Source organism: Myotis lucifugus, unplaced genomic scaffold (genome assembly GCF_000147115.1).
Source record: "Myotis lucifugus unplaced genomic scaffold, Myoluc2.0 scaffold_83, whole genome shotgun sequence".
NCBI lineage: Eukaryota > Metazoa > Chordata > Mammalia > Chiroptera > Vespertilionidae > Myotis > Myotis lucifugus.
This window is the reverse complement of record NW_005871131.1, coordinates 187,234-213,348: the sequence shown is the minus strand read 5'-3', so window position 1 is coordinate 213,348 and position 26,115 is coordinate 187,234. Positions and strand designations below refer to the sequence as shown.

The window sequence follows — 26,115 nt, the reverse complement described above, 5'->3', positions numbered from 1 at the left end:
AGATCAGTGTAACCTGCAGAGACCTCTGGGACGGGGCTCTCCCCAGGGGTGGACACATGCCAGGCAGAGAACCCCGGGAGGAGCTGGCCTCACACAGAAGCCCCCTCCCAGGGCCCGACCCTGGCTGCCCACCTGACCAGTTGTGGCAACATCCTCGGCTGCAGCCAGAAGGCCTGGTCCTCAGGACTCAGCCTGTGGATGGCAGACTCAGAGGGCACCAGGGCTGTGACTCGGCTGTCGGCAGGAAGCGTGATGCCAGCTCTCTGTGCATGCCGTGTGCAGAGGGACGGGAGGAGGGTGAAGGCAGCCCCCACCCTGAGATCGCCTGCTCCCAGCCTCCAGGCCTGCCCCCCGGCCCGCTAGGGAGATGTGATGGGGCACCCCTGTCCAGGAGGCCTCCCGGATGTGAGCCCCACCCAGCAGTCTGCCCCGTCCTACCTTAACCCACTGGTAGAAGGCAGAGAAGTGGGCATTTGCCTCCAGCTCCTAGGAGAGGGAAAGAGCTGAGGCCATGGGCTTAGGGACAAACCCGAGCCTCCCTCCCCCGCCAGGGACCCCAGCACTGCCCCTTCCCCGGCACAGGGAACCACTCACCTGGAAGATGTCTCCGTAGCAACTGAAGCCATCACCCCCATAGCCAGAGGGGCATGTGCAGACCCGCTGGCCTCCCCCCACTGCCTGGCAGGTGGCCTGGGGTGGGGGTGGGGCAGAGAATCATGGCCCTCCATTTAGCACCCATGTGGCAAGCTGGACAGCACCCATCCTCCATCTCTCTGTCCACCCTGGCCACCCATCCTCCTACCATCTGCCTTTCCAACCACTTGTCCCCACCGGTTGCCTCTCCAGCCGCCCCGGCTGCATTGGCCCTGGTGTGCCTGGCCGCTCAGATCACTGTGCATTTGACATCACCCACCCCGTCACGACAGAGGAGTCATGGAAGCCCAGGTCTGGGGAGGCCTGTACCCTCAGGAAAGGAGCTAGCTGGCCAAAGGTGTGGCTCCGGGAAGCCTCCGGAATACGCCTCCGGAATACACCGGTAGCGGCATGGTGGCCTCAGAGCGAGCGAGATAGGGGACAGCGAGGAGCTCAGAGTGACCTTGAGAGGAGTGTGGAGGGCGGGCAGTGGGGGTCAGGGCAGAGAGCAGGCTGGGCAATACTGGACCGTAATAAAGAGTGAAAGCTCTGTCCTATGACAAAGGGGGTGACACAGTTTGGATTTGGGGTTTAGAAAGATGTCGGTCTGACCAGAGACAGGGACACCCAGAGAGCTGCAGCCAAGGCCCACCCCAGAGAGACCCCCCAGGCTCCAAGCCTTCTCACCAGGTCATGGCAGCCACCGTTGCCTGCCCGGCAGGGGTCGATAGGACTGCACGAGTAGCCGTCCCCCGCGAATCCCAGCTTGCAGGTGCACCGGCTCTGGAGAGGGGAGCAGAGGGCCTCATCTCACCAGGAGCACCCCCTTGGCTCCTCTGGGAGGCCTGGAGCTCCCCCCAGTCCCACCGTGGAGAGCTGTGCTCCAGATGGGGAGACTGAGGCCCGGAGGGGAGACTGGCTCTCGGGATGAGTCCGGTAGTGATGGCATCGGCAGGGAAGTAACCATGGAGACCCTGCCAGGACTGCTGGGGTCAGCGGTATGGGGTGAGCGGACTGGTGTTTGCCAAGGGCAAACCCTGCTCCCCTGCTCAGCAGCTCCGATCCTTCCCACTGTCACTTAGAGGCCTGTCCTCACTGCAGGTGACTGCCTGGCGAGACTCCCCAGATCTCAGCTGCCCTTGTTTGCAAGTTGGTGCATCTCAGCCTTACTCCAGCCCTCAGGTCTGGACCTGAAACTCCTGGTGGAGTTTGGAGCTCGGTGCTCATGTGCAGCTGAGCTCTCACTGCGAAGCCCCTGGGCTGGCGGCTCCGGCCACGGTGGTGTGGGAGGACAGGGAGCCCAGGGGCCCCTGCACAGCCCTGGGCCGTGAAGAGGCTGATCCTGAAGCAGCCAGGCCTGGCCTCCCCGCTGGCATATTAGATGCTCTTAAATGCCAGTTCGCCCTCGAGTGTATCAGGCCGAAACGCTTCACACGGAAGGCCCCCGGTTCTGAGATGCTGTGACGAGTCTGAGATTGCCATGCCCGTGAGTGTAAAGATTTGGGGCTGCCACTCCCCTGGGGCAGGGGTCTCTTCCTGATTTGCTCAACATCAAATTCCTACGTTTAGAACAGGAACTAGCATGGAACAGGCTCTGGTAACACGTGGGAAGCCGATGAGTGAATGAATGAACTGACTGCCGGAGACGCTGGCCCCAGTGCCCAGTTAGAGCAGAGGACTCGCTGGTTTGGTTATGAGTTCTTTATCCCTGAGAGACGGGAGTCAAGGCCTCTGATTTGGAAAAAATGCTGCCTAGACTGGCGCTGGAATGCGCTTTCCATTAAAACTCCGGGAGCCGTGCCCGGCCTGTGTGGTGCAGCTGGTTGGATGTTGTCCCATGCCCCAGGAGGCCACCCGTTTGATTCCCGGGTGGGGCACATGCCCGGGTTGTGGGCTCGATCCCCAGTAGGAGGCATGCAGGAGGGAGCCGATGTTTCTCTCTCATCGATGTTTCTCTCTCCCTCTCCCTTCCTCTCTCTGAAATCAATAAGAAACATTTTTTAAAAATCCATATGCTCTAATATTATTTTAAAAAAACAAAACAAAAAATCTCCCGGAGCCTCTCATGGCTTCCAGCACATGTCTGATGCTTCCAGGTCGTACGACTCAGTACTTCAGATCTGGTTCTCATCTGTGTCTGAGGCTTGAGACCCTGAGCTTCAGTTCTTGGAGGGGACATTCCTGGAGTCAGAGGGGGTGTGGGGAGAGGACCCAGGACGGATGTCCCCCACCCTACGCTGTCCCCAGGCCGGCGTGCCTCACCTGCCCGGGGCCCACGTAGCTGCAGAGGGCGTCAGCGTGGCAGCCGCCTCGCGTGTCCAGCTCACACTCGTCAATGGCTACACAGACACGGCCGTCCCCGCTCCAGCCTTTGTGGCATGTGCAGTTGTGGGTGCCCAGGGCCCCAGGGACACACTCGGCCTGTGAGAGCCACGGATAAACGAGTCAGGGCAGAGGGCAGAGGGCAGAGGAGTCCCCCCTCCCGCCCCTGAAGCAGGACTCAGGGAGTGGACAAGGAGACTGACGTTCTCTGAGCAGCCTCCACGGTCGGGGCGGGAGCAGGGGTTGCTGGGTGCGCAGGAGAAGCCATCGCCCTCAAAGCCATCGAGACAGAGACACCTGGGGGAGGGGGAGGGAGGGGCCTCCAGTGAGCCTCTGGGCGAGGCTAGAGGCTGAGCAGTGAAGTCATGGACGGGCAGAGAGGAAGCTCGAGCCCTCACCTGGCGATGCCCCCCTGGCTAACGCAGCGGGCGTGCAGGTGGCAGTTCTGGGCCTGCTCCGTGGACCCACAGTTCCCTGTGGACTCGTTGCAGAAGCGCCCGCTGAAGCCTGGGGCACATGTGCCACGCTGACACACCCCCCCACTGCCTGGACGATTGTCACATAGACCATGGACACAGCCGCAATCTGTAGGGAGGAGAGGGGAGCAGGGAAACTGAGGCAGGGGCAGGGCTGGCTGGGAGCCAATGCCGTTGGGGGAGTGCTGGGAACGGGGCAGCACTCGGGATCACCAAGTCAAAGGTGGGCAGAGGAAATGAGAGGGGCATTTGCTGCTTTCAGTCACCCCTGCCCCCAGTTCCCCCACCCAGTTCTCCTCTCTGTCTGACCGAAATCCCAGATGCTTTAGATTAAACTGCGGTTCTCTTCCTGTCCGGGGTGAAGGAGACATCGACTTCTCCCCGGCTCCTGGGGCTGACCCCTTCCTCCTGGGCTCTGTCCCCTTCCTGGGGTCCCCAGCCCCTCCCCAAGCAGAACCCTTCTCTCCCTGGCAGGCAGCCGGGCCAGGACACCCACCTTCCTGGCACTGGGCTCCGTGCTTGTTCGGGTTGGAGCAGATGTGGCAGGCGACGCCCTTGTAGTCTGGGAAGCAGAGGCAGGCCCCGTTGCCCAGGATCCCATCGCTGCACTGGCGACGGGCAGGGGCAGGGTCAGTCACGGGGAGGGTCTCCACATCCCCCCAACACCTGCTCCTGCGCTGACTGGGCTCCCCCGGAAGACCTCTCCGCATCTTCCAGGTCCCGTGCTGCCCAGAGCTGCCCCCGGAAGGGCCCCAGGCCTGGAGCTTCACGGTGACGCCTGCCCAACCCAGACAGCTCCTCGCCCTTCCCTGGCCAGGCGTGAAGCAACCCCATGTCACGAAGGGGCGAAAACAGGCCACAGAAGAAAACCTCTCACTAATAGCCTTCAGGAAAGTAGATATAGACAGCTGTCAGGTAACTATTCCTAACTATAACATGACTCCACTTCCATGCCTCGATGTGAGGAACCGGAGGCCAGACAGACTTGGCTCAGACACCCAGCCAGTCACCGGCTGCCTTGGAGAAGTCTCCCCCCGCCCCCCCCATCTCAGCCGGGGGCAGGGGACTCACGTTGCCTTTGCCATAGCAGGGGTTGGAGAAGCCCCCAGGACACTGCGCACAGTCAGGCCCAAAGAACCCTTTGCAGCAGTCAGGTTTCTGTAAGAGATGGAGCGTGTCTGCCCCATGCCACCCCCACTGCCCCAGCTGCTGCTGCCGCCTGGCCCCTTCTCTAGAGCAAGGGGGTGGTGAGGCCCCCCTGGGACACCCTCTCCACCATTAGGATGGCACATCTCTCTGAGGAGGGCAGCCGCTCGGCCCAGCCTGGGGGCCCCGGGGAGAAGCGAGTGCCCCAGGTCACCAGGGACAGCGTGCCCGCCCAGGCTCACCAGGAAGGTCTGGTTGCAGTAGTGGGCGCAGCCCTTCTTCAGGATGTTGAGCCCAGTAGGGTCATGGGTGTAGACACACTCCTCGGGGGACAAGTCCTGGGGTGGGCCATGCCAAGCCGGTCAGCAGGTATGGGTCTCGGGCAGCCTTGGGCATGAGTCCTCGGCTCCCTGGGTCCAGCACTCCCACCCTCGGCAGGGCTGAGGGGTGCTGAACCTCCAGGTCCAGCCTCACCTCCCAGCCCCACGGCCCCACCCTGACCCCGGGCACTCAGGAGTCCACCCTCAGGGCGGGGCCAAGCTCTGCTCACCAGCTTCACGCTGTTAGGCGGGCAGGTGCTACTGGCGTTCAGGGCGTGGCAGTCCACACAGGAGCCCTGTGCAGGGCACGGGGAGGGGGAGAGCGTCAGTCCTGGTTTATGTGTTCAGCCTACCCTGAGAAAGTGGCATGGAGCCGAGGGCTGGGTCTGAGACAGAGGCAACAGCAGGAGGGCCAGGAGATGGCGTGTGGGCAGAGGGCAGACAAGAACCAAGGCCCTGCGGTAGGAAGGAGCTTAGGGTGAGTGTGAGGCCGGGCCTGGGCAGGGAGGCTGCAGACAGGGGCGGAAGATGCAAGAGAGGCCTCAAAGGCATGAACAGCAGCAGGGGATGTGGGCGAGTCCAGGCGGGTCTGTGGGGTCTGCGGCCGGGCCCAGAGCCACCACCAGCCCACCCTCGGGGGTGACCCCTCCACAAGCAGCCCTGGGTGGGTCTCAGCACGGCCGGCTGTGCGGCGTGCACTCACCACCACGATCTTGTGCTGCTCCTGGCTGCAGTGCTTGGGCAGGATGGGCAGGATGGTTGGGGGCAGCAGGATGCCCTCCAGCATGTGGATCACGCCATTGGCAGCCTGCACATCCACCCTCCGCAGCGGGACGCCCTCGGGTCCCAGCAGGATGCGCCCCTGCGGCAGAGCCCAGTGGGTGACAGCAGGCTCAGCCCCGCCCCTGCCTCCGCCTCCCCTCCCTGCTGTCCTCTTTCCCTTCTCCTGGGCAACGCTTCCTGCCCTGGCAACAGGGCTCCAGCCTCAGTGCCCTGACCACATGGCTTCTGCCAGGGAGCACCCCACCCACGTGCTCCCCCTCCTCCTCCTTGGAGCCCCCCCAGCCTGTCGGGCGCCGGGAGCAGGATTTGATCTGTGCTGCCGCCCATACGACCCCCACCAGGGCCTGCTGGCCACAGGCTTGGAGCATGAAGGCAGGTCTGAAAGAGGCCGAATGACTGGCCACTCATCACCAGCCCCTCCGTTCGTCCCCGGTGCTCCTGCTCTCACCTCCACGGAGATATTCACAGCCAGGACCTGGTTGGCCATGGTGAGGACGCGGCCCTTGGAGATGAGTTTCTCAACCGTCAGCTGGGGCAGAGGAGAGGGTGGCCTTAGGCTGGGCACTAGCCACACACCTTGGGGCCACACCTGGTCCTTCCAGGTGACGATACCCTGTGGTCTAGTAGTCCAGACGGGCAAGGAAAGGAGAAGGGCCCCTGGGAAGGCCGCAGCCCACACACAAACCCCCGACAGGCCAGCCTCGGGTGCAAGCTGGCCACCCTCTGGGAGGAAGGCCCTCACCTGGCCATGGTTGTAGATGTGGTACCTCACCAGCTCCTGCAGTTTGGAGAGACCCTGGCAGGGGACAGAGGGCTTGGCTGCTGGAGGCCTGGTAGGGGAGAGGGCAGCCCTCGTGCCCCCCATGTCCCCGGCCCCTTCTTCCCGCCGAGCTTACTGCTGTGAAGAGGTAGATCAGGCGGCCGTCACGCAAGCTGTCCACAGCCTCGTTGCTTGGGGCAAAGACTGTGAAGGGCCCGGGCCCGTCCAGGATGGAGGGCAGCCCACAGTTCTGTGGTGGTGGGAGGGAGGCTCAGGGAGGCTGTGTGGCCAGCTCCACCGCTGAGCCCTGCCTGGGGACTCCCACCAGGTATAAGTGGTAGACATCAACGGTGGGTCCTGCAGAACCTCAGGATGGTGACGGGCAAGTTCTAGGATGGGGGCAGGGGCAAAGGCCTGTGCCACTCCAGAACCTCAGGTCACTGTGAGCCAGATTCCGGACAATAAGGGGCCCTGGCCCAAAAGATCAGACAGACTAGGACCTTTCCCCCAGACTCACCTCTAGGATGGTTTCAAACCGGCTGAAGGCCTCCGTGGAGGCAAGGATCTGGCCAATGGTTTTCTGTAGGAAGGAACAAGCTTAGGGCCTCAGAGGACTCCTCAATGAGGCTGCTTCAGCTCGAGGCAGCTCTAGCCCTGCCCAGCACCACCCTCTACATTCTGTGGGGGTCAGAGGTCACCCAGTGGCAAGGGTGCGGGCAGAGGAGGACACTGGCTTGCCTTGGGGTCAGTCGGGAGCTCTGGTGGGGGCTGCCACCGCAGGACAGTGACGATGTGGAAGACGCCGTTAGCTGCTGGGTAGTTGGCCTTGTGGATGGTGAATGTTTGCTGGGGCAGGTCTTTGTATTTGTAGGAATATTTCTGCTGAGAAATGAGACCCCGGGCTTCGATTCCACATGCCAGCCCTGGGCCTGACTCTGTCCCACCTCCACACCTTTGCTGGAGCCGTGTCCCCGCACCTGGGGCTCCTTTGGTCCCCAGTCCCCCCTCCTCACCATGAAGCGGTTGAAAGTGACAGTGATCTCCTGCCCTGCCAGTGTCCACCACCACCTGCGTGTTTGCTGCTGGGTCCCCAAGTCCTCCAGGATGTGCTGCCCGGCGATGATGTGCTGTCTGCACAGCTGCTGGGCATAGGATGTCTGCGGGCACAAGGGGATCGAGTGCCTAGGGGGCCTGGGGCAGGTGGTCCTCTTCATGCCACCCTGCTCGAGCTACAGAAGGGATCAATGCCTCCCAGGCCTCAGTTCCCCAGAGGGTACAGGCCTGGGGCAGGGTCCAGGAAGGAGGCAAGGGCCACGGCCAGCTCCTCAGTGGGGAGGGGCTCACGTTCATGGTCCAGGAGATCCTGGAGGAGAGGGACGGCACCAGCACGGTGAATGGGCCCGATGTGGTGAGGATCTCCCGGCAGCCCTGGTCTGGAGGACAGGAGAGGGTGCGTCAGAATGGATCTGGGGAGACCCTAAGGGAGCGGTTCTCAACCTGTGACCTTTCACAGGGCTCACCTAAGACCATCGGAAAACACATATATAATTACATATTGTTTTTGTGATTAATCACTATGCTTTAATGATGTTCACTTTGTAACAATGAAATTGGGGGTCACCACAACATGAGGAACTGTATTAAAGGGTCGCGGCATTAGGAAGGTTGAGAACCACTGCCCTAAGGCATCGGTCCGTGGTTTTGGAGAGCTGTGCTAGGGGGCACTGGATCCAGGTCTAGGGTAGATGTGGGCCCCAGGGTCTGGGGGACTAGCTCCCACCTCCAGCGTGCACCCTCCACAGACACTCTGCCTCCATAGTACTTGGGCCGAAAAGCAAGCTATGTCTGCAGAGTCCGCCCTGCAGGAGAGCTGGCTCAGGGGCGAGGCCACACACCCAGCATGGCGAGAGCAGTTCTCAGTCCCAGGGTCCTGGTTGCGCTGGCACTGGCCTTCTGCACCTCGTGGAGCAGGTGTCCGTAGCAGGCACGCCCATCCCCCACCTGGTCCTCCTTGCACACACAGCTAGGGGGCAGAGAACTGATCAGGGCAGAAGGTGGGTCCAGTCCCCACCTCCTGGCCCACCCCCACCTGTCCCCACAGGGCCTTGAGCTGAGGGTGCACACCTCCCCTCGCCCAGCCCACCCTCTCTGCCCTGCCCGGGTGTCCACCCCTAGGCCCCAGTGCCCACCTGGTCTTTCCATCAGGGGTCACCTGGCAGGTAGCTGACCGGTCACAGGAGAAGGGGGAACAGTAGGCAAAGCAGCCTGCAGAGGCGTTGCCGTTGATGCTGACCAGGCCTGGCTTACACGTGCAGGAGGCCTGGGCAGGGCCAGAGGGTGACATCAGGTCCGTGAGGACGGCTGGCATCTGCCACACCCACCGAGCTCTGCTCGGTCCCCAAAACCGCCCTCCGAGAAGAGGGTGTCGTTCTCTCCCCATTTCACAAATGGGGCAGCTGAGGCTCCCAGAGGCCCTCGACTTGCCCAGGGTCCCACGGCCAGTGTGCTGGGTGGACGGAGGGGCTCACCTTGCCGGGCCCCTCGTACAGACATAAGGTGGAGTTGCTGGGGCAGCCACCATTGCTGGTGCTGCACGGGTCCCGGGGCAGACACACTGTCCCGTCGCCATAGTAGTTCTCGGGGCAGCGGCACTGTGCCTGCCCGGTGGGGCTCACTGAGCACTGGGCCACTGGGGAACAGGGCGATGGCCGGCAGGGGTCAGGGGCTGCAGGGCAGGGAGAAAGCCCAAGTGAGCTTAGCTCCCAAGAGCCTGTCTCCTCCACAGCTTCCAGCGGGATGGCTCAAAGAGGGGGTGAGCAGGCTGACCCAGACTCTGGGGACAAGCCCCCTTCACCTCCCTCAGGGACAGCTCTTCCTCCCTATAAATGGCCAGATGGCACGTGCTGGTTTAAAAGGACATCCTCCCAGTGCCTGCTCACCCTGCCCCCGCGTCACAGTCTTACCTTGGCATTCGCTGCCCTGCTGGGTGTAGGGAGGCAGGCACCTGCAGGCGGGGGCCTCGGCGGAGCACTGGGAGTTGCGGGGACAGTGCAGGGCCTGGCACGCGGGCAGCTCTGCGTGGAGAGGGGAGAGTATTGCAGTGGCCGAAACCCCAGGTTGGAAAGGAACACGGGAGCAGAGGTGCTCTGCCCAAATTGCTGTGTGACTCTGGCCAGCGCCCTGCCCTCTCTGAGCCTCAGATGGGACCTCCCTCTCCCCCTGACCAGCTGTGAGCCTCTCCTACTTAGAAAGAAAAAGGGTGCAGAAAGAGTTCCTGCTGAGGTTCAGGCTTCATCTGTCACCCAGTCGACCCCTCCTGTTCTGGCCACCAAGGACCCGCTGCCCAGGATGTCCCCGCAGCACTGCTCACCTTGGTCACAGTGGGGTCCAGTGTATCCAGCAAAGCACAGGCAGCTTCCATCCCCGAGTGGCCCATGTCTGCACACGCCATGCACACAGCTGCACACTGGGAAGAACACCCAGGGACAGGTGGGACCCTAGCCTCACCCAGGGGCACACGGGACATCAAGCCCCTGCCCCTGCATTTCCAGAATTCAGCTCCAACAGGCACAACTTCGAGTGCAGAGCTGTGCGGCAGGACTACAGGGTGGCAGGAGCCCAGGGAGGCACCTGGCCCAGGCTGGAGGCTCAGGGGGGCTTCAGAAGGCCCTCCAGGAGCCCCCAAGAACCTTGCAAGGGCTGGAGGTGTGATGAACCAGTTTGTGTCCCTAGAGGGGAAGCGAAAGGCTGGGGGGCTGGGAGAGAGGCTGGTGGGGCTGGTTGTTGAGCTGGGTCTCCACAGGCCCCCACAGGGACACTGGCCGGCCCTCCTGCCAGAGCTCACCTGACTGACAGGCAGGCCCGAACCGGTTGGGGTCTCGGCACTCCTGGCAGGCGGAGCCACTGAAGTTTTCCTGGTGGAGGAGCACACCCAGTCAGAGCGGCCCCTCCACGGTCCCCCACCCCGCCTGCCCGACTCTCACCTGGCACACGCAGGTCCCATTCCTGTCTATGCCATCCAGGCAGGTGCCATGGCCGTTGCACGGGGTCTCTGCCCCTCCAGGGCACTCTGTGGACCCCCATCCAATAATTCAGCTGTGGTCTAAGAACTCTAGATCATCCCTGACCCCAGCAGCTCTTGGTGGCCCCTCCCCAAGGCAGCCAGAGTCAGGCGGCCAGCTGTGTTGGCTCCGTAAGTGTCCATTAAGTGAACACGGTGGAGGGGAATGCAGGCAGATGCTGCAGATGGGGAGCCCAGGGCTGGGGTGTTAGGAACTAAGTGGGGACCCCTTGCTGTACCATAGCACTGGGACCCCCGGTACCATAGCACTGGGAGCCCCTCATATCACAGCACTGGGACCCCCCAATACCATAGCACTGGGACCCCCCAGTACCATATCACTGGGACCCCCCCAATACCATAGCACTGGGACCCCCCAATACCATAGCACTGAAATACCCCTGTACCATAGCACTGGGACCTCCCCACCGTACCATACCGTAACACTGGGACCCCCCTGTACCATAGCACTGGGACCCCCCCCCCCGCACCGTACCATACCGTAACACTGGGACCCCCCTGTACCATAGCACTGGGACCCCCCCACCATACCATACCGTAACACTGGGACCCCCCACCCCCACCATACCATACCGAAACACTGGGAACCCCAGTAGCCAGGGCAGCAGGCCTTCTGCACCACGTCCTTCCAGCATCCCATGCTGCAGCCACTCATGGACACCAGAGAGCCCCCTAGCTGCACCTCGTAGCTGAGGATAAAGGATGGACAGGGAGGAGGGCAAGGGAGTAGGTAGAACAGTAGGCAGAACAGTAGGCAGGGTGGTGGGCAGGGCTCCCAGCCTGCAGCCCCCACCCCAGCCTCCTGACATGTAGGTTGCAGTGTTCCTACTCCACCTCCCCTCTATGTGCCGGGCCCAGAGTGGGCACAGGGCCTGGCACACAGTAGATACTCAATAAACACCACCTGCCCCACCCTCTTGCTTGTTCTTCTATCTTCCCCACTGGAGGACCAACAAATGTGTAGATAAGTGAGACCCTGCCAGGCCCGCCCGGCCCCTCCTGTCCCCCTGACACCCCACAGGATGACCCTGAAGTGGGCAGGATGGGGTGGGGTCCACACCGGCAGTCCTGTGATATCTTCTCCGGGAACTCACGTAGCCAGCCCGAGGGACACACCCGCTTCTTGATGGCGGGGCACACGGTGCAGGGTATGTGAGTGACAAACTTGGTCTTCACATCGCAGCGTCTGGACCACACCTGGGCCACGGGTGGGATTTGGAATGAGGGGCCTGGACCCTGGACCAGTCCTGACTGTCCTGACCAGGCAGGGCCTCGCATCCCTCTCCAGGCCTTGGTTTCCCACCTGCTTAGTGGGGATGCGATGAGGACAGGGAAGGCCCCGAGACACGGGGATACCTGCCTGCCACGGGTTGTGACTGCCACGGCATGTCCCTATGTCCACAGCCGCATACCTTTGCCCAGGGCCCTGCAGGCATGGCCGGAAGTCTCAGAGTCTATACTTCCGACACGAAGGGAATCTAGCCACTTAGTTCCACCTCAACCCATTCAGATGAGGAAACTGAACCCCCCAGTGGGTGGCCCTTGCTCAGAGCTACCCAGTGACAGCGTGCAAATCAGGGATTAGAACCCGGACTCTCCACCTAGTGCTAAGTCTCACCTTTCACTTAAAAATAAAACAGTAAACGATGTGGCTGACACTGGGAGGGGAGACCTGTCCCCACTCTGCTCCGAGCATATCTGCACCTGTTGCCAAATGACCCTCCGCAAGCCCAAGGGACCCAGGAGCCTGCCCAGACCCGGGAGGCTGGCTCTCGGGGGCAGGCATGTGAGGGCATCTGTCATGTTCTGGGAGCCCTGACCCAGGGCCTGGCTCACGGCCCCACTGGCTGGACCCAGCGGTCCACTGTCCATCATCAAATGGGCAATGCTGGTGGTGAGGGAGCTGAGAGGAGCCAGGCTGCAGGCCCAGGCAACTTCCTGGAGGAGGTGACAATTGAGGTAGGACCTGAAGGAGGCAGGAGACTTGGCCGAGGCCATCGAGGCTCAGTTTGTGTTTTAAAGGGCTCTCTGGCTGCTGCAAGGAAAACAGAGGTGGGGGTTGGGGGGAGAGGCTGCCCGCCCCCTGAGAGTGCCAAGCTCTGCAGCCACGTTCATATAGCTCCTGCAAGCCCCTCCCTGGGGCTGCCTCTACAGCAACTAAGTCCCAACAACCGACAGCAGGGCACCTCAGAGGGACGGAAGCAATGTGAGTGGGAGAAGGGGCCACGGGAAGGTGTGCCTGGTGAAGGGGGAGCTTGGGGAACGGCCTGGAAGCCTAAGATGTTTTCATCTAGAAAATGCTGACCACACTGGTCCAAAGAGCACAGGACATCTCTTTCCTAGAACACATCAGGGATGTGGCCTCTCAAAGCGAGAAGAGAAACGGCCTTTTGCCACCGCTGTGATTTGCCCCTTTCCGCTCGAGCCTCTGCGGTCTGCAGAGGGAAGTTGCTGCGAGCGGCCTCAGGGCCGGGAGTGAGGTCTCATTCCCCACCCCAGGCTGGGTCTTTGCTGAGCCAGGGAGCGGCTAGGAAGTTGGGCAACTCCAGGGTTTGGCAGCTGCTGGCTCAGGGCAAAGGCTCAGCAGGCAGCGGGCTTCCCGGAGGGCCACCTGGACAGCTCGCTGGGCACCGCTGCCAGGTTGCTCATCTCGGGCCAGCTCTTAGAGGAACGCTGGTCGGCCCTGGAGAGGGGCCTCGGGCAATGAGAGCACACGGCCCTCGCTCTCTGCCCAAATGGCAGGTGGATTCGGGCACAGGAGGAGGCCGGAGCCCTGTGTGCTGGTGGACACTCATCACAGGACATCTCATCTGTGAATCTGTGGGAAACCACACTCCTCCTGGGACCCCACAGGCAGGCACTCGGGTCCCCCTGCGAGGTGGCCTGGAAGGAGCATCAGCGGCCCCCGCCCCAGTCTCACTGTCACTGCTGGTCCCGCTGGGCAGAGTGAGGCTGGACCACATCCAAGTGCTGACTCAGATTCCCTTTTTCCTGGGGGCACCTCGGGATCTGCCTGAGCCAGGCGGGTGCTGCCCCCTCCCTGCCCAAATCCAGAACTAATTTTGCAATGTCTGCTTCCCACAGAGACGCTGCTGGGGAAGTTGAGGACCTGAGGTGCTGAGTCTATTGTGAGAACGTGAAAGAAATTCCCCCCAAAAAGCGGGGGTCCAGGGCCCAGAACTGAAGTCCCTCAGAGGAAGGGGCCCCCAACCTGCTTCCCCTGCCTGGATCAATGCCCCTCTGCCTTCAAACCCCGCTGGGGACCACAGCACACTCCTAGCACGGAGGTGCGTGGCCACAGACTGTGGAAGGGACAGGTGCTAAGACCCCCTCCCGCCGGAAGCCGGCCGTGCCTCTCCCGGCTGACCCGCCCCTCACTGCTGTGTGACCCAGAGGCTATCCCTTCCCCTCAGGGCCTCAGTTTCCTAATATTTAGTGGGTCTCAACAACACAGGATGCTGAGAGGGCTGAGTGGCTGACAGTGTGTGAGGAGGCCAGCAATGCTGTGTCCCTGTCAACAAGAACCCCGGGCCCTCTTCCCTGGCCCAGGCTGGCCGAGCCCCAGCCCCGGAGTCCAGGCTCAGAGGTGGTCAGAACCCTGGGTCTCCAACAAGGAAAAAGTCCCGTCTGAAACCCCTCACTGACCCCTGATCCCAGAACATGAGGAGGTAGCAAGGCTTTGAAATCCCCTTGCATTGTGCACATGGGGAAACTGAGGCAGGGAGGGAGCAGGAAACCACCTGCACGAACAGCTTGTAACCCTCGGCTCTTCCACCATCACCGTCACCTGTCCAGCCTCAGACCTGCCCGTCCCCATCCCTGACCTGGCCCTGAGCCTGGCGAGGCCCATTAGCTTGCCTCTTCCCGGAGGGACCACGAGGAGCACAAGAGAAAACGCCCGAAGGTGGCAGGGGCCTGGGTTACCATCCTGATGCTGCCTGGCACTGGGATCCTGGTAAATCCTTCCTCTCTCCTGACCTCAGTCTGCCTGTTAGTGATACGGGGACAGAAGCAGCTGCCCCGAGACCAGATGAACTTGGCCAGACAGGGGAGGGTCCCTTACCTGGAGGCCAGCCCCAGCCAGGTGACTCTCTCCATACTTAAGATGGAAGGCTCTTCCAGAAACTCCATTTGGGACAATGTCCCTGTTATGGGGCCTGGGGCGCCGCAGAGGGGCAGCCTGGAGGGTGGGATTATATGGGCCTGAGGGCCCCACACCAGGACCCCTCTGCTGCTCCCACACTGCGGGTGGGTGGGGAATTGCAGGTGGTGGCCTGGGGCACAGCCGAGCTGGACTGACCTGAACACCATCCTTGGGCGTTGGCTTCCTCAGGTGGAGAACAGGACCCACTGCCTAGGGGCGGGGAGAGGTCGAGGGGATAATACTGGGTGTGCCAGGGCTGTGTGCTCAGTAAACGGCAGTTCCTAGGTGTGAGGGTGTTATCGTTGGCTGCCATTTACCCAGATAAACTGAGGTCAGTAGACCTATTCTGCCACCGGGCACTCTGAGGGTTGGGACAGGCACACACACGCATAACACATACCCACCACCCACACACATCTGTGCCACGCGAGCCTCTCGGTCAGCCCTGCGAGGGTTAGAAATCACAACTGTAATCTTCAGGCCAGGGACACAGAAACCGGGCCTCAGTCTGGGCTGGAGGGCAGGAAGACAGGCCTGGCTCTGTGCCTCTCACCCTCAGGCTTGGAAGACCTAGGGACAGCTGCCCACACCACACCACATGGCAGGCTGGCTGGGCACCGTTAGAGCAGAGCAGGCTGCCACCCCAAGCAGCCACACACAGAGCTCAGCCTAAGGAGATGCTCAGGGAAGGTCAGACATGTACCAGCTGCTCGTGTGTCCCCAGACCTGTGTCCGACCTGTGTACACTCCCTCCCTGCTCCCACCACTGGCCAGCAGGGCCTGGGCACCTGGATAACCCCCTGCTACTGGCTCACACTCACCTTCTGCCCCCCGATGAGGCGGGAGCCTGCTAGGCAGACGGCCAGGAGGCAGAGCAGGAGGAGGCCCCGGGGCCCTGCCATGGACAGCGGTGGCTGGCAGGCACACTGTCCAGGACAGAGCTGGGGCAGCCTGGGAGGGGAATGAGCTCTGGGAGGCAGGCACAGGGCGGGCAAGTGGGATGGGGGCGGGCACTCGCTTTAAAAGCAGCCTCGAGGCCCCGCCAGCTCACCCCCACAGGAACCCGCCAGGATTTCCTCCTGCCTATCAGCAGCCTGCAGGCGGAAGGGAAGGTGCTGGCTACTGACCCCTGCATGGTTGGCCTAGGCCCTGCTGGGGCTTCCTGGCCCCGGGACCTTCTCCTGGCACCACAGTCTCCAAGTCCACCATTAGCCACGAACCTGGGGTCTATCAGAGGCTGAGAAACAAATCCAAATGCAAATGCACACCACTCTCCACCCCAAGCGTCTGCAGAGGGCCTGGGGGATTCAGCCCCTGAATCAGGTTTATGTGCATCAACCTTTCCAACTGCCGAGGGCAGGAGCAGGCCTCGGACACCCTGCCAGGCTCTGTTCCAAGTGGACAGTGGACCACTCCTCCTCTCACCTGCCCCAGCTACCCCTCCAACTAGTCCAGCCCCAGCCTTATCCCTACCCCTCCCTTCTCTCCCCAGAGCCTCTGCATTGCTCTGCCTCCCGATTCATCCATCTGTTCTCGCTCAGGAGCCCTGCTCTGCACACCTGTCCACGCCAGGCCGGCCTCCCTGACCTCTGCGGCTCTCCCTCACCCTGTCCCAGCCACATCAAGCAGCTGCCTTGCTGCTGTCACTCCAGATCTACTCTCAGAGAATGACCTCAAGGTCCAGTCTTAGCTAAAAGGTCACCAGCCTTCATCTCCTCATAGCACTGGCCACAAGCTGACCCTGGTTTATTTCATTTTTTGTCCCCTGCTGGAATGTTATGGGAGAACAGGGACAGGATCTGATTGGTTACACAGCAGAAGCTCAATACAGATTTGCGGAACAAATGAATGAATGAATGAATGACGGTGGCCACTTTCATTATCCCTGTTACTGGTGGGGAAACTGAGGCTCAGAGGGGGCTAGGTAACTTGTCTAAGGGAGATCAAATCCCACGACTGCTGCCCAAAGAGCGCGCCCACCCGACACTGCACAGCCTCTCCCAGTAGGTCAAGTCCTCACTGGGCCAGGCTGGTCAGCTGTTAACATGTTGGGCTGTGGGGCCTGGGACAGTAGCCCAGGTGGCGAGGCCTTCGTGTGCCATACCTGGGAATGGTGCACCCTGCCTCTGGGGTCACTGTCCTGTTTACAGAGGACTGAGATAAAAGAGGCAGGTGGCCATCTGTAAATGCCTTTGATAATGGCCTGACTAGGGGAAGCCTTGTCCCCTGCCCCCTCCTACTCATCCTCAGCAGGCTCCCACTCCCCCTACCAGCTGGTGGGGACACTGGCCGGTCTGTGATCTGGCTGAGGAGGTTCAGTGGGGAGACCCTTTAGTGGCCCCCCCAACACCCCGTCTTCCTGAGGGCGATGGGTCCTCTAGGCCAGGATCCCCAACTGCTGGCACCAAGGAAAACAGAGCAGAAGCAGGCCTGGGAGCCAGGTTGGCCACTCCTCACTCATCTCCTCCCTGGTCCTCCCCAATGGCCCTGCACCTTGGGGACTGAGGCTTCTGATGGGACCAGGATGAGAGGGGGAGGCAAGTGGGCTTAAGGGCCCTGCTCTGGAGTAGGTAGAAATGAGTTAAGGAGGGGCACAAGGGCTGGGTCCCAAAGAAGTCCTAGGTTTTACCTCAGCAGGCTCCCTGAGAATCCCACTTTCAGGACATGAGCAGACGCAGATGGGCATGGGTCTCCTCTCCATGATCCCACCTGGGCCAGCTCCCCACAGGCCTGCCCCCACAGTAAAGAATCCCGACTCTAGGCCTTACCCTGACAACAGGCTGCAGCCTTTGGTGGGGTTGGCCAGGTGAGACATCCCAGACCTGGAGAAGGCAGAAGGGCAGTGAGCCTGTGTGCCAGCCATGCCCAGGGGTTCCACACTCACTTAACTGAGGCTCATGGTTTAGCCACAGCCCAGCCCAGCCCTGTCCATAGGCCCCTCACACTGCCCCCCCAGCCTCTGGCCCTGGGAGAGCCGCTCCCTTTGCCGTCACCCCCTCTGCCTCTCCTCCCTCCTTCCTTTCCCCTAATACCTCACCTTCCTGCGTCTCTAGGGGACCCTCTCTCCCTCAGGCATGTCCTGGGCCAATGCCCCGCTGGAACCCCAGTGGACTCTGAAATAAAATACCCAGACAGTGTCACACTCTACTTTATTGGAATAGATAAAATAGGCAACAGGAGCCACACTCGGTGCTGGCAGCTCCAGGTCCCCTGCTCCCATCCCGCAGCCCCAAGGCCTGGGGGCTCCCGCCCCACGGGGCTCTCCTGCTCGTCTGGACCAGGAGAAAGCAGCCTTCACTTAGGAAAACTGCACAGGGTGGGAACTTCCAATGTGCACTTTGCTGCCAGCTCAATGATAAGCAGCAAACCCTGACAACAGCAACATCAACGAGACTGGACTTGACATTTCAGAAGAACACGTGTAAGGGAATAAAGAGGACTCACGACACCCATGTTCACAACAGTCCTACAACAGAAGCTAGGACACTGCTGCGCCTGCCACGCACCACCAGGGGCAGGCAACAGATCCACGGGAGGCCGATGGCACAGGAGGCCCTGCAGGGGCCGGCACTGTCACTCCCAGGATTAGAAAGAATCAACTGAACATGTATGTTCACATTCTGTGGGAGGACAGTCAAATGAAGGTACCAAAATGAGAAATCATTTTTTAAAAAAAGCAAGCCTGCTTCCCCACACTGAATGGACGCCCATGCTGGACACCAAGGGCCCTGGGCTAGCCAGTGAGCTCAACAGGCAGCTCCCGGCCGCACAGGGCCTCCCACTGGCGGGCCAAGAGTGAGATGAGCTTCTCTCGGCTCTCGGCGCTGGGGACAAACACCTGCCACTGGACCTCGCGGCCCTGGCCGGCTCTGGCTAGGCCATCTGGCACCTCCCCAAAGTGGTCCAGGGTGACGTTGCCCATGAGGTCGTGGCCTTGCACATCGTCAAAGACGAGGGTGAGAGCCTGCGGGTAGGTCTGGTAGCCCATGAGCACACGGTCCAAGTCCCGGACGCGGCGGCCATCGTCTAGCCGGTACCGGTCCCTCTGTGGCGGCTCTTTGGCAAACTCGGGCAGCGGGTAGTGGACAAAGTCCTCGTCCAGGAGGAAGATCTCGGCACTGGTGAGCAGGAGCGTTTTGGGGCGCAGCGTGCCCCTGCAGTGCCCAGGTGGCGGTGTGCCCACCTGGAAGGCCTGCACATATAGCAGGATGCTGAGGGCCGGTGCCTTCCCTGGGTCCGCCATTGTCTGGGCCACGGTGAACGTCAGGTCCCCGACCTCCTCCTCACTGGGGTAGGTGAACTTGACACGGCTGGCGTGGACTAGCTCGTAGTTCTCCATCTTCCCTGTAGAGAGAGATGCCCACTGGGCTGGAGCTGGAACTGTGGTGTGTTACGAGTGTCAGTGGCCACAGGCCACCAGAGGCAGGCAGGAGCACTCCAAGCCCCAATGCCCAGGCAGAGACCCACAGACCAGCAGCCCAGAGCAGGTGCGTCTACCAGATGGTTAGGGGTTTGCTGGGATGGAGACTCTGCCATGGGAAACCCTAGCTGGCTGAGCGGGACGAGAGAAAGTGAGGAAGAGAGTGCTCCGGGCGTGCTGCACCCTCGGGGCTGGTGAAGCCAGATGGCCTGTCTACAGCTTGAGCGGGGCGGGTACCTGTGGTCTTGTTCCCAAACTCAGAGTAGAAGTCCTTGTCCACAGGCTCAGGTGAGGGCGTGCGTTCCAGGGAGGAGAGCACGGCCATGAGGTGCTGAAGGAAGCTGTGTGTCAGGTAGCTGTCCCGAGTCAAGCATGTCACCACCTGCATCGGGGAGCAGCCTGTGGGAGAAGGGGCTGGTCACGGTTACAGGCAGCTGCTCCCAGCCCTGTCCTTGCCGCTGGAGTGACCTCCAGTCTCTAGCAGGTCAGCCTGGACCTGGAGACCACACAGCCAGGGCCAAGGCCCACGTGGGAAAGCATCACGGGGCCTCAACAGAAAGCCACTTCTCAGGCCGGAAGGGCTGTGACATTATTCTGGAAGGGGACACAGAGGCATTAGGGAAAGAGCTTAGTCTTCTCTCCTCAGGAAGTGTGAGTCAGAAACATCCTGCCTTAAGCACAGGGCCCACTCGGCCTGCCTCCGGCACTGCCCGCACTTGCTGCTCTGTCCCTCCTGCCCTGAGCCCCGGCCGGTGAGTTCTGCACTCTCAGCAGTTCCTGAAGCTGCTTCCTCCCACTCCCGTGAAGGGGCTTGTGAGCAGATGACCCTGCCTGTGATAACGCACCCACAGATGGAAGGTGGAAGCCCACTGGTAACACTGGCCTTCGCTAAAATAGGACAAAGCAGTGGTCACTCACCCGTCAGCCGGAAATACTGGTCAAAAAGCCCAACGTTGACTGTCTGTAGGTCACTGAGTTTTAAAACAAAGCACTGGGAGATGTGGAAGGGACTGTTGTTGTAGTCAGTGTTTTTCTGATGCCAGAAATCTATGGAGAAAAGGGGGGGAGGGGGCTGTGCCAGGCGAGCATGAGGGCCTATGCACAGCTGAGTCCAGCAGGAATAGGTCCCCTTGGCTGGCCTGGGCAGCTGAGGAGCACCATCCCCCCTCCACACACACAAGGCCTCATGGGCAATGTGACCTAGAGTCTGAGCTGTGCCTGACTCAGTGGAGTCACCAGGAGCCACCCACTGGGGCTCGGAGGGGCAGAGCTGCTCCATCCCTTATCATAGCTAGTGCCCAGGTGCTCCCCAGGGCCTGGCTTGGTGCCTTCATGTCTGACCCTAGGTCCCTCATGACAGCGTGGGGGGGGGGGGCCGTGTCACCCCCACCCCCAAGGGATTCTCAGTCCAGTGCAGCCGAGTCACTGCTGAGGCCACACAACAGGCCCATCTCCTGGGCACAGGCTCCAGCTCCCGGCGGCAGCAGCCCTGGTGCCTACCCTGCAGTGGCTCAGAGAAGTGGCGGCGGAGGCCGTCGTGCAGCACGAAGTACACAGCCTTGGTGGAGAGCAGCATGCAGGCCGTCACCTCCAGCCCCGGAGTCTGGTAGAACACCACCGAGGACCACATGAGGTGCCTCAGCTCCTCGTTCTCCACCTGGACACAGAGGGGCTGGGTTAGGGCTGCAGGAAAGCAGGGCCGGGCAGAGCACGCAGCTTCTCTTCCAGACCACGCCTGAAACAGACCTCAGGGCAGGCCCCCCCCCCCGCCCCCGTTAGGCCCACCACCCTGGTGACATGCCCATAGCTTTGGATGGGGAGACTCAGGCAGGTCATCACATCTTGTCAATAGATTAATAAAGTTGGAAGCAGATAGAAGGTGAGGGATGGGAGACGGATGTGCCGGTGTGCCGGTGTGCCGGGGGCCCAAGAATAGGAGTGGCCGCAGGGGGCAACGGTGATAGGACAACTGACCAGGAAAGGTCAGTCCGGGACCTCCCAACCTAGACCCTCCAGCTGTGAACAGCTGAAGCTGGGGAAAAGCCAGCAGAGAAGTCAGAGAATCTGAGGCTGACCACAACACAAACTCTGCAATCTCCAGGACCAACTATGCTACCTCTCCACACCAGTGCCAGCCAGCAAGACCAGCACCCAGGCCACTACCTCTGCAATGCTGCTGTGGAAGAACTCGACGATGGCACTCCCCCGCAGGCTGGCAATGTGCCGGAGCGATGCGCAGGCGGGCAGGTGTGAGGGGATCTGATTCTCCTCTGAGGTGGACTGGATCAGGTGCTCGCTTGGGTACTGGGCGGGGGCCTCAGCTGGTGCCGGGGCCTCCACTAAGGCTGCAGCTGGGGTCTCCTCTGGGGCTGAGGCCTCTGTTGGGGCTTCTGCTGGAACCAAAGCTGGCACTGAGGTCTCTGCTGGGGCTGGAGCTGGGGTCTCCTCTGGGGCTGAGGCCTTTGCCCGGGCCAGATCTGGGGCCTCCTCTGGGGCTGGTGCTGGCGCTGGAGCCTCTGCCGGGGCTTCCTGGGGACTCTGGTCACCACTGCACCTCCCAATCCCCCAAGAAAGACTATATTAAGATGTAGACCCCAAAGGAGATTCATATCACATGCTCAACCTCAGAAGTGTGAGGGGAACGCATGCACCACACACACTCCACCTATGGGGCCCTGGGAAGACAAAAGAGCAGAGAAAAGGTACCCATGCCCTTTCTCTTGGGAGATAGATGGGAAGATGGGGGCACCCCAGGCTAGGACGGCCAGACACTTGTGGCCCATAAACCAAACACTTATTCTGAGCAGGTGATAGAGGAGTCGGAAATGTCACTGCAGAGTCCAGAGTATGACCCAGGTTCCCAGGGCGGGGATCTGGGTGCAATCAAGTCTGAGAACCAAAAACTCAAATTACCCCTCAGTCCGCCTTTGGGTCCTCTCTCAGGTGGCTCAGGCTCTCCTCCACCCCAACCTGGACACAGAACCCTTAAAGCTCCTGGCGGTTGGGGCGCCCCCTGCAACCAGACTACATGCCTACATGCCGGTGCCTGTGCTGAGGGAAGTCCTTGGGAATTGTCTTCTCAACTGGACAGTCTAGCTGTCCAATCAGATCCCTGCCCTCTGGCCCTGCACTGGGCCACATGCCCTAAGAAGCCCCCGGCTGTCCTGCTGGCGCAGACAGGGATGCGGCTGCAGGAATGCAGCAGGGGCCTGTTTTCTGCATGGGGTCCCACTGTGGGAAGGTAACAGCCAGGCTCTAGGGTGGCAGGGAAATGTCACCAAAGCCTTAGCACAGGGGCAGAGAGATGGGGAGACAGCTGGGCAGGGCCACCTTGGGCCTAAGCTGTTCACTAGGCATCAGGGGTCTCTGCAGAGGGCATGGGATTTGAGCTGGGCATAGGAGAGGCACCCAATTCAGCCAAGAAGAGGTTGGAAGCATTAGTTCGGCAGGAAGGTTGGAGGGAGAAGGCAGGCCCCATGAGATGCTGGGGTGAGAATATGGTCTCCACTGACCACCAGGATAGACGAGAAAGCGAGCGTAACTATGTCCCGGGGACAAGAAGGTGACAAATGAAGGGCTTTCTTGCCCACGAGGGGAAAACCCAGCATATGTGCAGCCAGGGGGCAGTGAAAGGAAATAGGGGCCCCCTCAAGGGCACAGGCCCCTTGAGCCCCAGGTGGAGGTGAGCTGAGGTGTGACCATGCCCCCCCAGAGATGCCCTCTACCCCAGCCTCAGGCAGCCCTCAGGGAAACCCAAGGAGGGAGCCCAGGGAAAGCCAAGCTGGGGGAGGGGGCAGGGCAGAGAAGAGAGTGGGAATGAGCAGAACAGGGCTCCCAGCTGCCACTCCTTCTTTCTGTGCCCCAGTCTCCCCCAGAAAAAAGGAGCTTTGCACAAGGTGACCACCCAGCTCACACACTCAGTTCCTTTGAAGGGGACTCCCCAAATTACATACAGAAAGAGAGCCCCATCAGCAACCCAGACCTTCCTGAGCAGGGCTGGGTGGCTCTCAACAGGATAAGGCTTGGCATGGGACTGTGAGGCCCTGAGGGGAGGAGACAGTGGGTGATTCTTAGAGGCTGTGCCTAGGCCTAGTGGAGCAGAGCAGAGAAGGCCAAGCAAGGTAGGGCAATCACCCCAGTCTGGCCTGCCTGCTGGCAGGAGCTCAGGCACCCGGACCCAGCCATGCAGGGCCCTAAACGGCAGGGGACTGGGCCGACTGTCCTTGTGAAAGGACAGCTTTCTTAGGCCTCTTCTGAAGCCCTGGGAGAGGAGCAGCAGCCCCGTGCCAAGCCCGAGGGAGTCAGGGACACTGCTGAGGGCGGTCAGGAGCTGAGGAGCAGCTGAGGACTGGGCCCACCCTGGACCCACGCACACTCTGCAGGTGCTCAGAGATGGGGTTTGGGGTGAGTGATCTCAGACGCAGTGATGTGAACTCCCTGCGCACATACCAGTCCCATGCCCTGGCCCCGAAAGCCTGTGCTCAGTCTCACCTGACCCTGTTCTCAGCAGGTTGGCCATCCACGAGGGGGCGCTGGGACTGGCCCCCAGTTGCAGGGGTCTTGGCGATGACCACGGTCTTCAGGTCCTGCAGCGAGGCCCGCAGCTGGTTGTAGATGCGCAGGAAGTGGAACTTCTCATGGGGGAGCACGAAGATGGCGGTGACAAAGCGGTAGCCCACGAGCAGCTCCAGCACATGGCCATCGGCAAAGGCACCCCGTGGCTGGGTGCAGCTGCGCGTGGGGTCCAGCAGCACAGTGGAGAGTGGCACGCGGCTGAGCTTGAAGCTGTTGCGGTTGCGACAGTTGTGGGTCCCACGGTTGGGCATGGGGTTGAAGTCAGCCTTGATGACGTTGAGGTGCTGGGGCGTGAGCAGCAGCCAGTAGGGGATGGCAGCGGACTTGACAGCCTCGGAGGGTGCACAGCAGGAGCGCCGCACAGCAGAGCAGAGCGTGCAGCTGGCCCACTCGATGTTGCCCGAGTAGTCCCCGGCAGCCGTCTGCACCATGCGCTTGTCGCTGTAGACCAGGTAGACCGGGAAGCAGCCTTGGCTGCGCTCCTGGCAGCCGCCCGCCACCTTGTAGAAGGTGAGCAGCTGGCGGAGGAACTCCTGCAGGCTGATGTGGCTGCCATAGAGCACGGGGCTGCACAGCATGGCCATGTGCTGCGGGGCGAAGCATGAGCGCAAGTCGGCGTGGAACTCGTGCAGGTTGGCGGCATCCGAGATGATGAAGAGCGTGTTCTCACTGTGCCGCACCTTGAGCACCAGACACAGCTCTGGCATGAGAAAGCCGAACTCAGTGAGGTCGCCGTGCGGGAAGCAGAAGACGAAGCGCAGGGAAGAGAGGATGTGCTGGCTGCTGCCCCGCGACTCCTGGTGCGGGATCTCGAAGACAGCGATGCCAAAGTCAGTGAGCACGAGGCAGGCGGCAAACTGGCGGATGCTGCCCTGCACGTGGATCAGGAAGCACCAGAGCACCTTGAGGATGCGGATGTGCTCCAGCAAGAAGTCCTCGTCTGCACCCAGGGCCCACTCCAGGGCCAGGCGCTCCTCCTCACCATCCTCCTCCTCTTCTTCCTCCTCCTCTTCCTCTCCCTGGCCTCCTTCCTCCTCTTCCTCCACATCTGGAGGCCCCATTTCAAAGTAGCGGTTCTCAGCCACATCCTCGTCATCCTCGCCCTGGCCCTCCTCCCGCTGGTTGGCTGCCTCGATCCAGGCTGGCAGCTGCCGCTCGATGGCCTGCCGGATGAGTGTGCTGAGGCGCTGGATGAAGTCCTGGTTGGTGGCTGTGTAGCCAATGCAGGTGAAGGGCAGGAAGATGATTTGGCCAGACCCAGGCACCACCTGGACCTCCGGCTCCGAGTGCTCTGAGCTGTGTGAGAAGCCAGGTCAGTGACACGCTGGGCTGGGACACCCCACCTCTCAAGTCTGGGGCTACACCCTGGTCCTGAGGAACCAACTCATGGGTATCCCAAGCTGCTAAATAGCCGAGCCTATTCCTAGGACAAGTGCCCCGCTGGGGAGCCAAGGTGCCAGAAGGCCGGGGCCACCAGTTTCTCCAGAATCCACATGCCCAGGACTCTGATGACATGTTCAGGCCAGTCCTGCCACATCACACTGGTTCCCCCGCCTGAAGCATCACAAAGATCTCAGTCATTCAGACACTGGCCGTGAGCCCCAGAGGCAGCGAGTGCTCCAGGGCACGGAGTCGCTGACAATAGTTCCCTTCAGGGGCGTGCTTAGGACCTTCACATTTAAATTCAAGCCCCTCTCGGCCATTACTGCCCTCACAAAGTGTGTGTACATGGGGCTGGGAAACCTCTTCTGCAAAGGGTCACAGGATGAATACTTCGGGCTTTTGGGGCCACCCAACCACATAATCTTTTCTTTTTAAAAAGAGCTCCTTAAGTATGGAACAATCATTCTTATCTAACAGGCTGTGGACCAAACCAGCCTCGATCTGCTGATCCCTTGTGTAGGATGACATATGTCCTTAGACTCAAATTTAGAAGCAGACCAGGGCTTTTCATATCTGTGTTTAATTTAAAGGAAGAGGTAGTTCTGGAGGACTCCTGTGAATACATATTTAACAAAATCCAACTAGTTACTGCTAGCCCACAGCTGAGTGTGTACAGGCCTTCTCAACCTCTTCCTTACCTTGCACCGCCAACAGCTCCAGGTATGTCCCTTAAATCATCAGAAGGTGCCTGACGGAGAAGGAAATGTGGTCAGCCCCCACCTGCCTCGGTCATTCCCTGGCATTTTCTGGTGCTAGACCCTGAGCCAGGCACCCTGCCCTCCATCCTCCCTCCCTGCAGGAAGTTCCTCACCATCCCACGCTCCATTTTGGGGTGAATTATGGGGCCTGGAGACAGAGGGACTTCCAGTTATCCTGCCAGTGCACAGCAAGGCTGATTCCCACCCGGGTCAGTTTGCCCCCAGCCCACACTCCCAGCTCCTGGGCCAGAACCTCTTGCCACTCTGGAGTTCAGTTTGTGCCACTGGGTCTAGCATCCGAGTGCTCCCTGTGC

The 26,115-nt window shown here is 61.0% G+C and overlaps 2 protein-coding genes across 14 annotated transcripts in view; both read right to left on the bottom strand.

The window, feature by feature from the left end:
- The window catches only part of STAB1 (stabilin 1), a 28,695-nt gene extending 10,923 nt beyond the window's left edge, over positions 1 to 17,772 (bottom strand). For 2 of the 5 annotated variants that reach the window (XM_023755644.1, XM_023755641.1), the window contains exons 1-29: positions 15,487 to 15,611; positions 11,582 to 11,718; positions 11,095 to 11,210; positions 10,424 to 10,509; positions 10,285 to 10,354; positions 9,811 to 9,906; positions 9,404 to 9,514; positions 8,969 to 9,165; positions 8,630 to 8,760; positions 8,336 to 8,463; positions 7,785 to 7,873; positions 7,454 to 7,597; positions 7,179 to 7,319; positions 6,958 to 7,020; positions 6,577 to 6,690; positions 6,423 to 6,476; positions 6,129 to 6,209; positions 5,601 to 5,759; positions 5,128 to 5,193; positions 4,820 to 4,915; positions 4,503 to 4,589; positions 3,928 to 4,039; positions 3,354 to 3,540; positions 3,159 to 3,252; positions 2,896 to 3,054; positions 1,321 to 1,416; positions 595 to 690; positions 439 to 486; positions 133 to 263 (exon numbers count right to left, since the gene is read on the bottom strand). In XM_023755644.1, the coding sequence (XP_023611412.1) occupies positions 133 to 263; positions 439 to 486; positions 595 to 690; positions 1,321 to 1,416; positions 2,896 to 3,054; positions 3,159 to 3,252; positions 3,354 to 3,540; positions 3,928 to 4,039; positions 4,503 to 4,589; positions 4,820 to 4,915; positions 5,128 to 5,193; positions 5,601 to 5,759; positions 6,129 to 6,209; positions 6,423 to 6,476; positions 6,577 to 6,690; positions 6,958 to 7,020; positions 7,179 to 7,319; positions 7,454 to 7,597; positions 7,785 to 7,873; positions 8,336 to 8,463; positions 8,630 to 8,760; positions 8,969 to 9,165; positions 9,404 to 9,514; positions 9,811 to 9,906; positions 10,285 to 10,354; positions 10,424 to 10,509; positions 11,095 to 11,210; positions 11,582 to 11,718; positions 15,487 to 15,567 (3,170 nt within the window). In that variant the 5' untranslated portion in view covers positions 15,568 to 15,611. Of the gene's footprint in view, positions 1 to 132; positions 264 to 438; positions 487 to 594; positions 691 to 1,320; positions 1,417 to 2,895; positions 3,055 to 3,158; positions 3,253 to 3,353; positions 3,541 to 3,927; positions 4,040 to 4,502; positions 4,590 to 4,819; positions 4,916 to 5,127; positions 5,194 to 5,600; positions 5,760 to 6,128; positions 6,210 to 6,422; positions 6,477 to 6,576; positions 6,691 to 6,957; positions 7,021 to 7,178; positions 7,323 to 7,453; positions 7,598 to 7,784; positions 7,874 to 8,335; positions 8,464 to 8,629; positions 8,761 to 8,968; positions 9,166 to 9,403; positions 9,515 to 9,810; positions 9,907 to 10,284; positions 10,355 to 10,423; positions 10,510 to 11,094; positions 11,211 to 11,581; positions 11,719 to 15,486; positions 15,612 to 17,433; positions 17,488 to 17,702 lie in introns of those variants that run through there. The other 3 variants (XM_023755642.1, XM_023755640.1, XM_023755643.1) reach the window with 3 other exon arrangements.
- Positions 17,773 to 17,797: 25 nt separating this feature from the next.
- Positions 17,798 to 26,115, bottom strand: part of NISCH (nischarin) — a 31,632-nt gene continuing 23,314 nt past the window's right edge. For all 9 annotated transcript variants that reach the window (XM_023755646.1, XM_023755651.1, XM_023755648.1 and 6 more), the window contains 7 exons: positions 25,742 to 25,791; positions 23,577 to 24,956; positions 21,249 to 21,633; positions 20,586 to 20,742; positions 20,004 to 20,132; positions 19,323 to 19,484; positions 17,798 to 19,009 (listed from right to left, as the gene is read on the bottom strand). In XM_023755646.1, the coding sequence (XP_023611414.1) occupies positions 18,399 to 19,009; positions 19,323 to 19,484; positions 20,004 to 20,132; positions 20,586 to 20,742; positions 21,249 to 21,633; positions 23,577 to 24,956; positions 25,742 to 25,791 (2,874 nt within the window). In that variant the 3' untranslated portion in view covers positions 17,798 to 18,398. The remainder of the gene's footprint in view (positions 19,010 to 19,322; positions 19,485 to 20,003; positions 20,133 to 20,585; positions 20,743 to 21,248; positions 21,634 to 23,576; positions 24,957 to 25,741; positions 25,792 to 26,115) is intronic.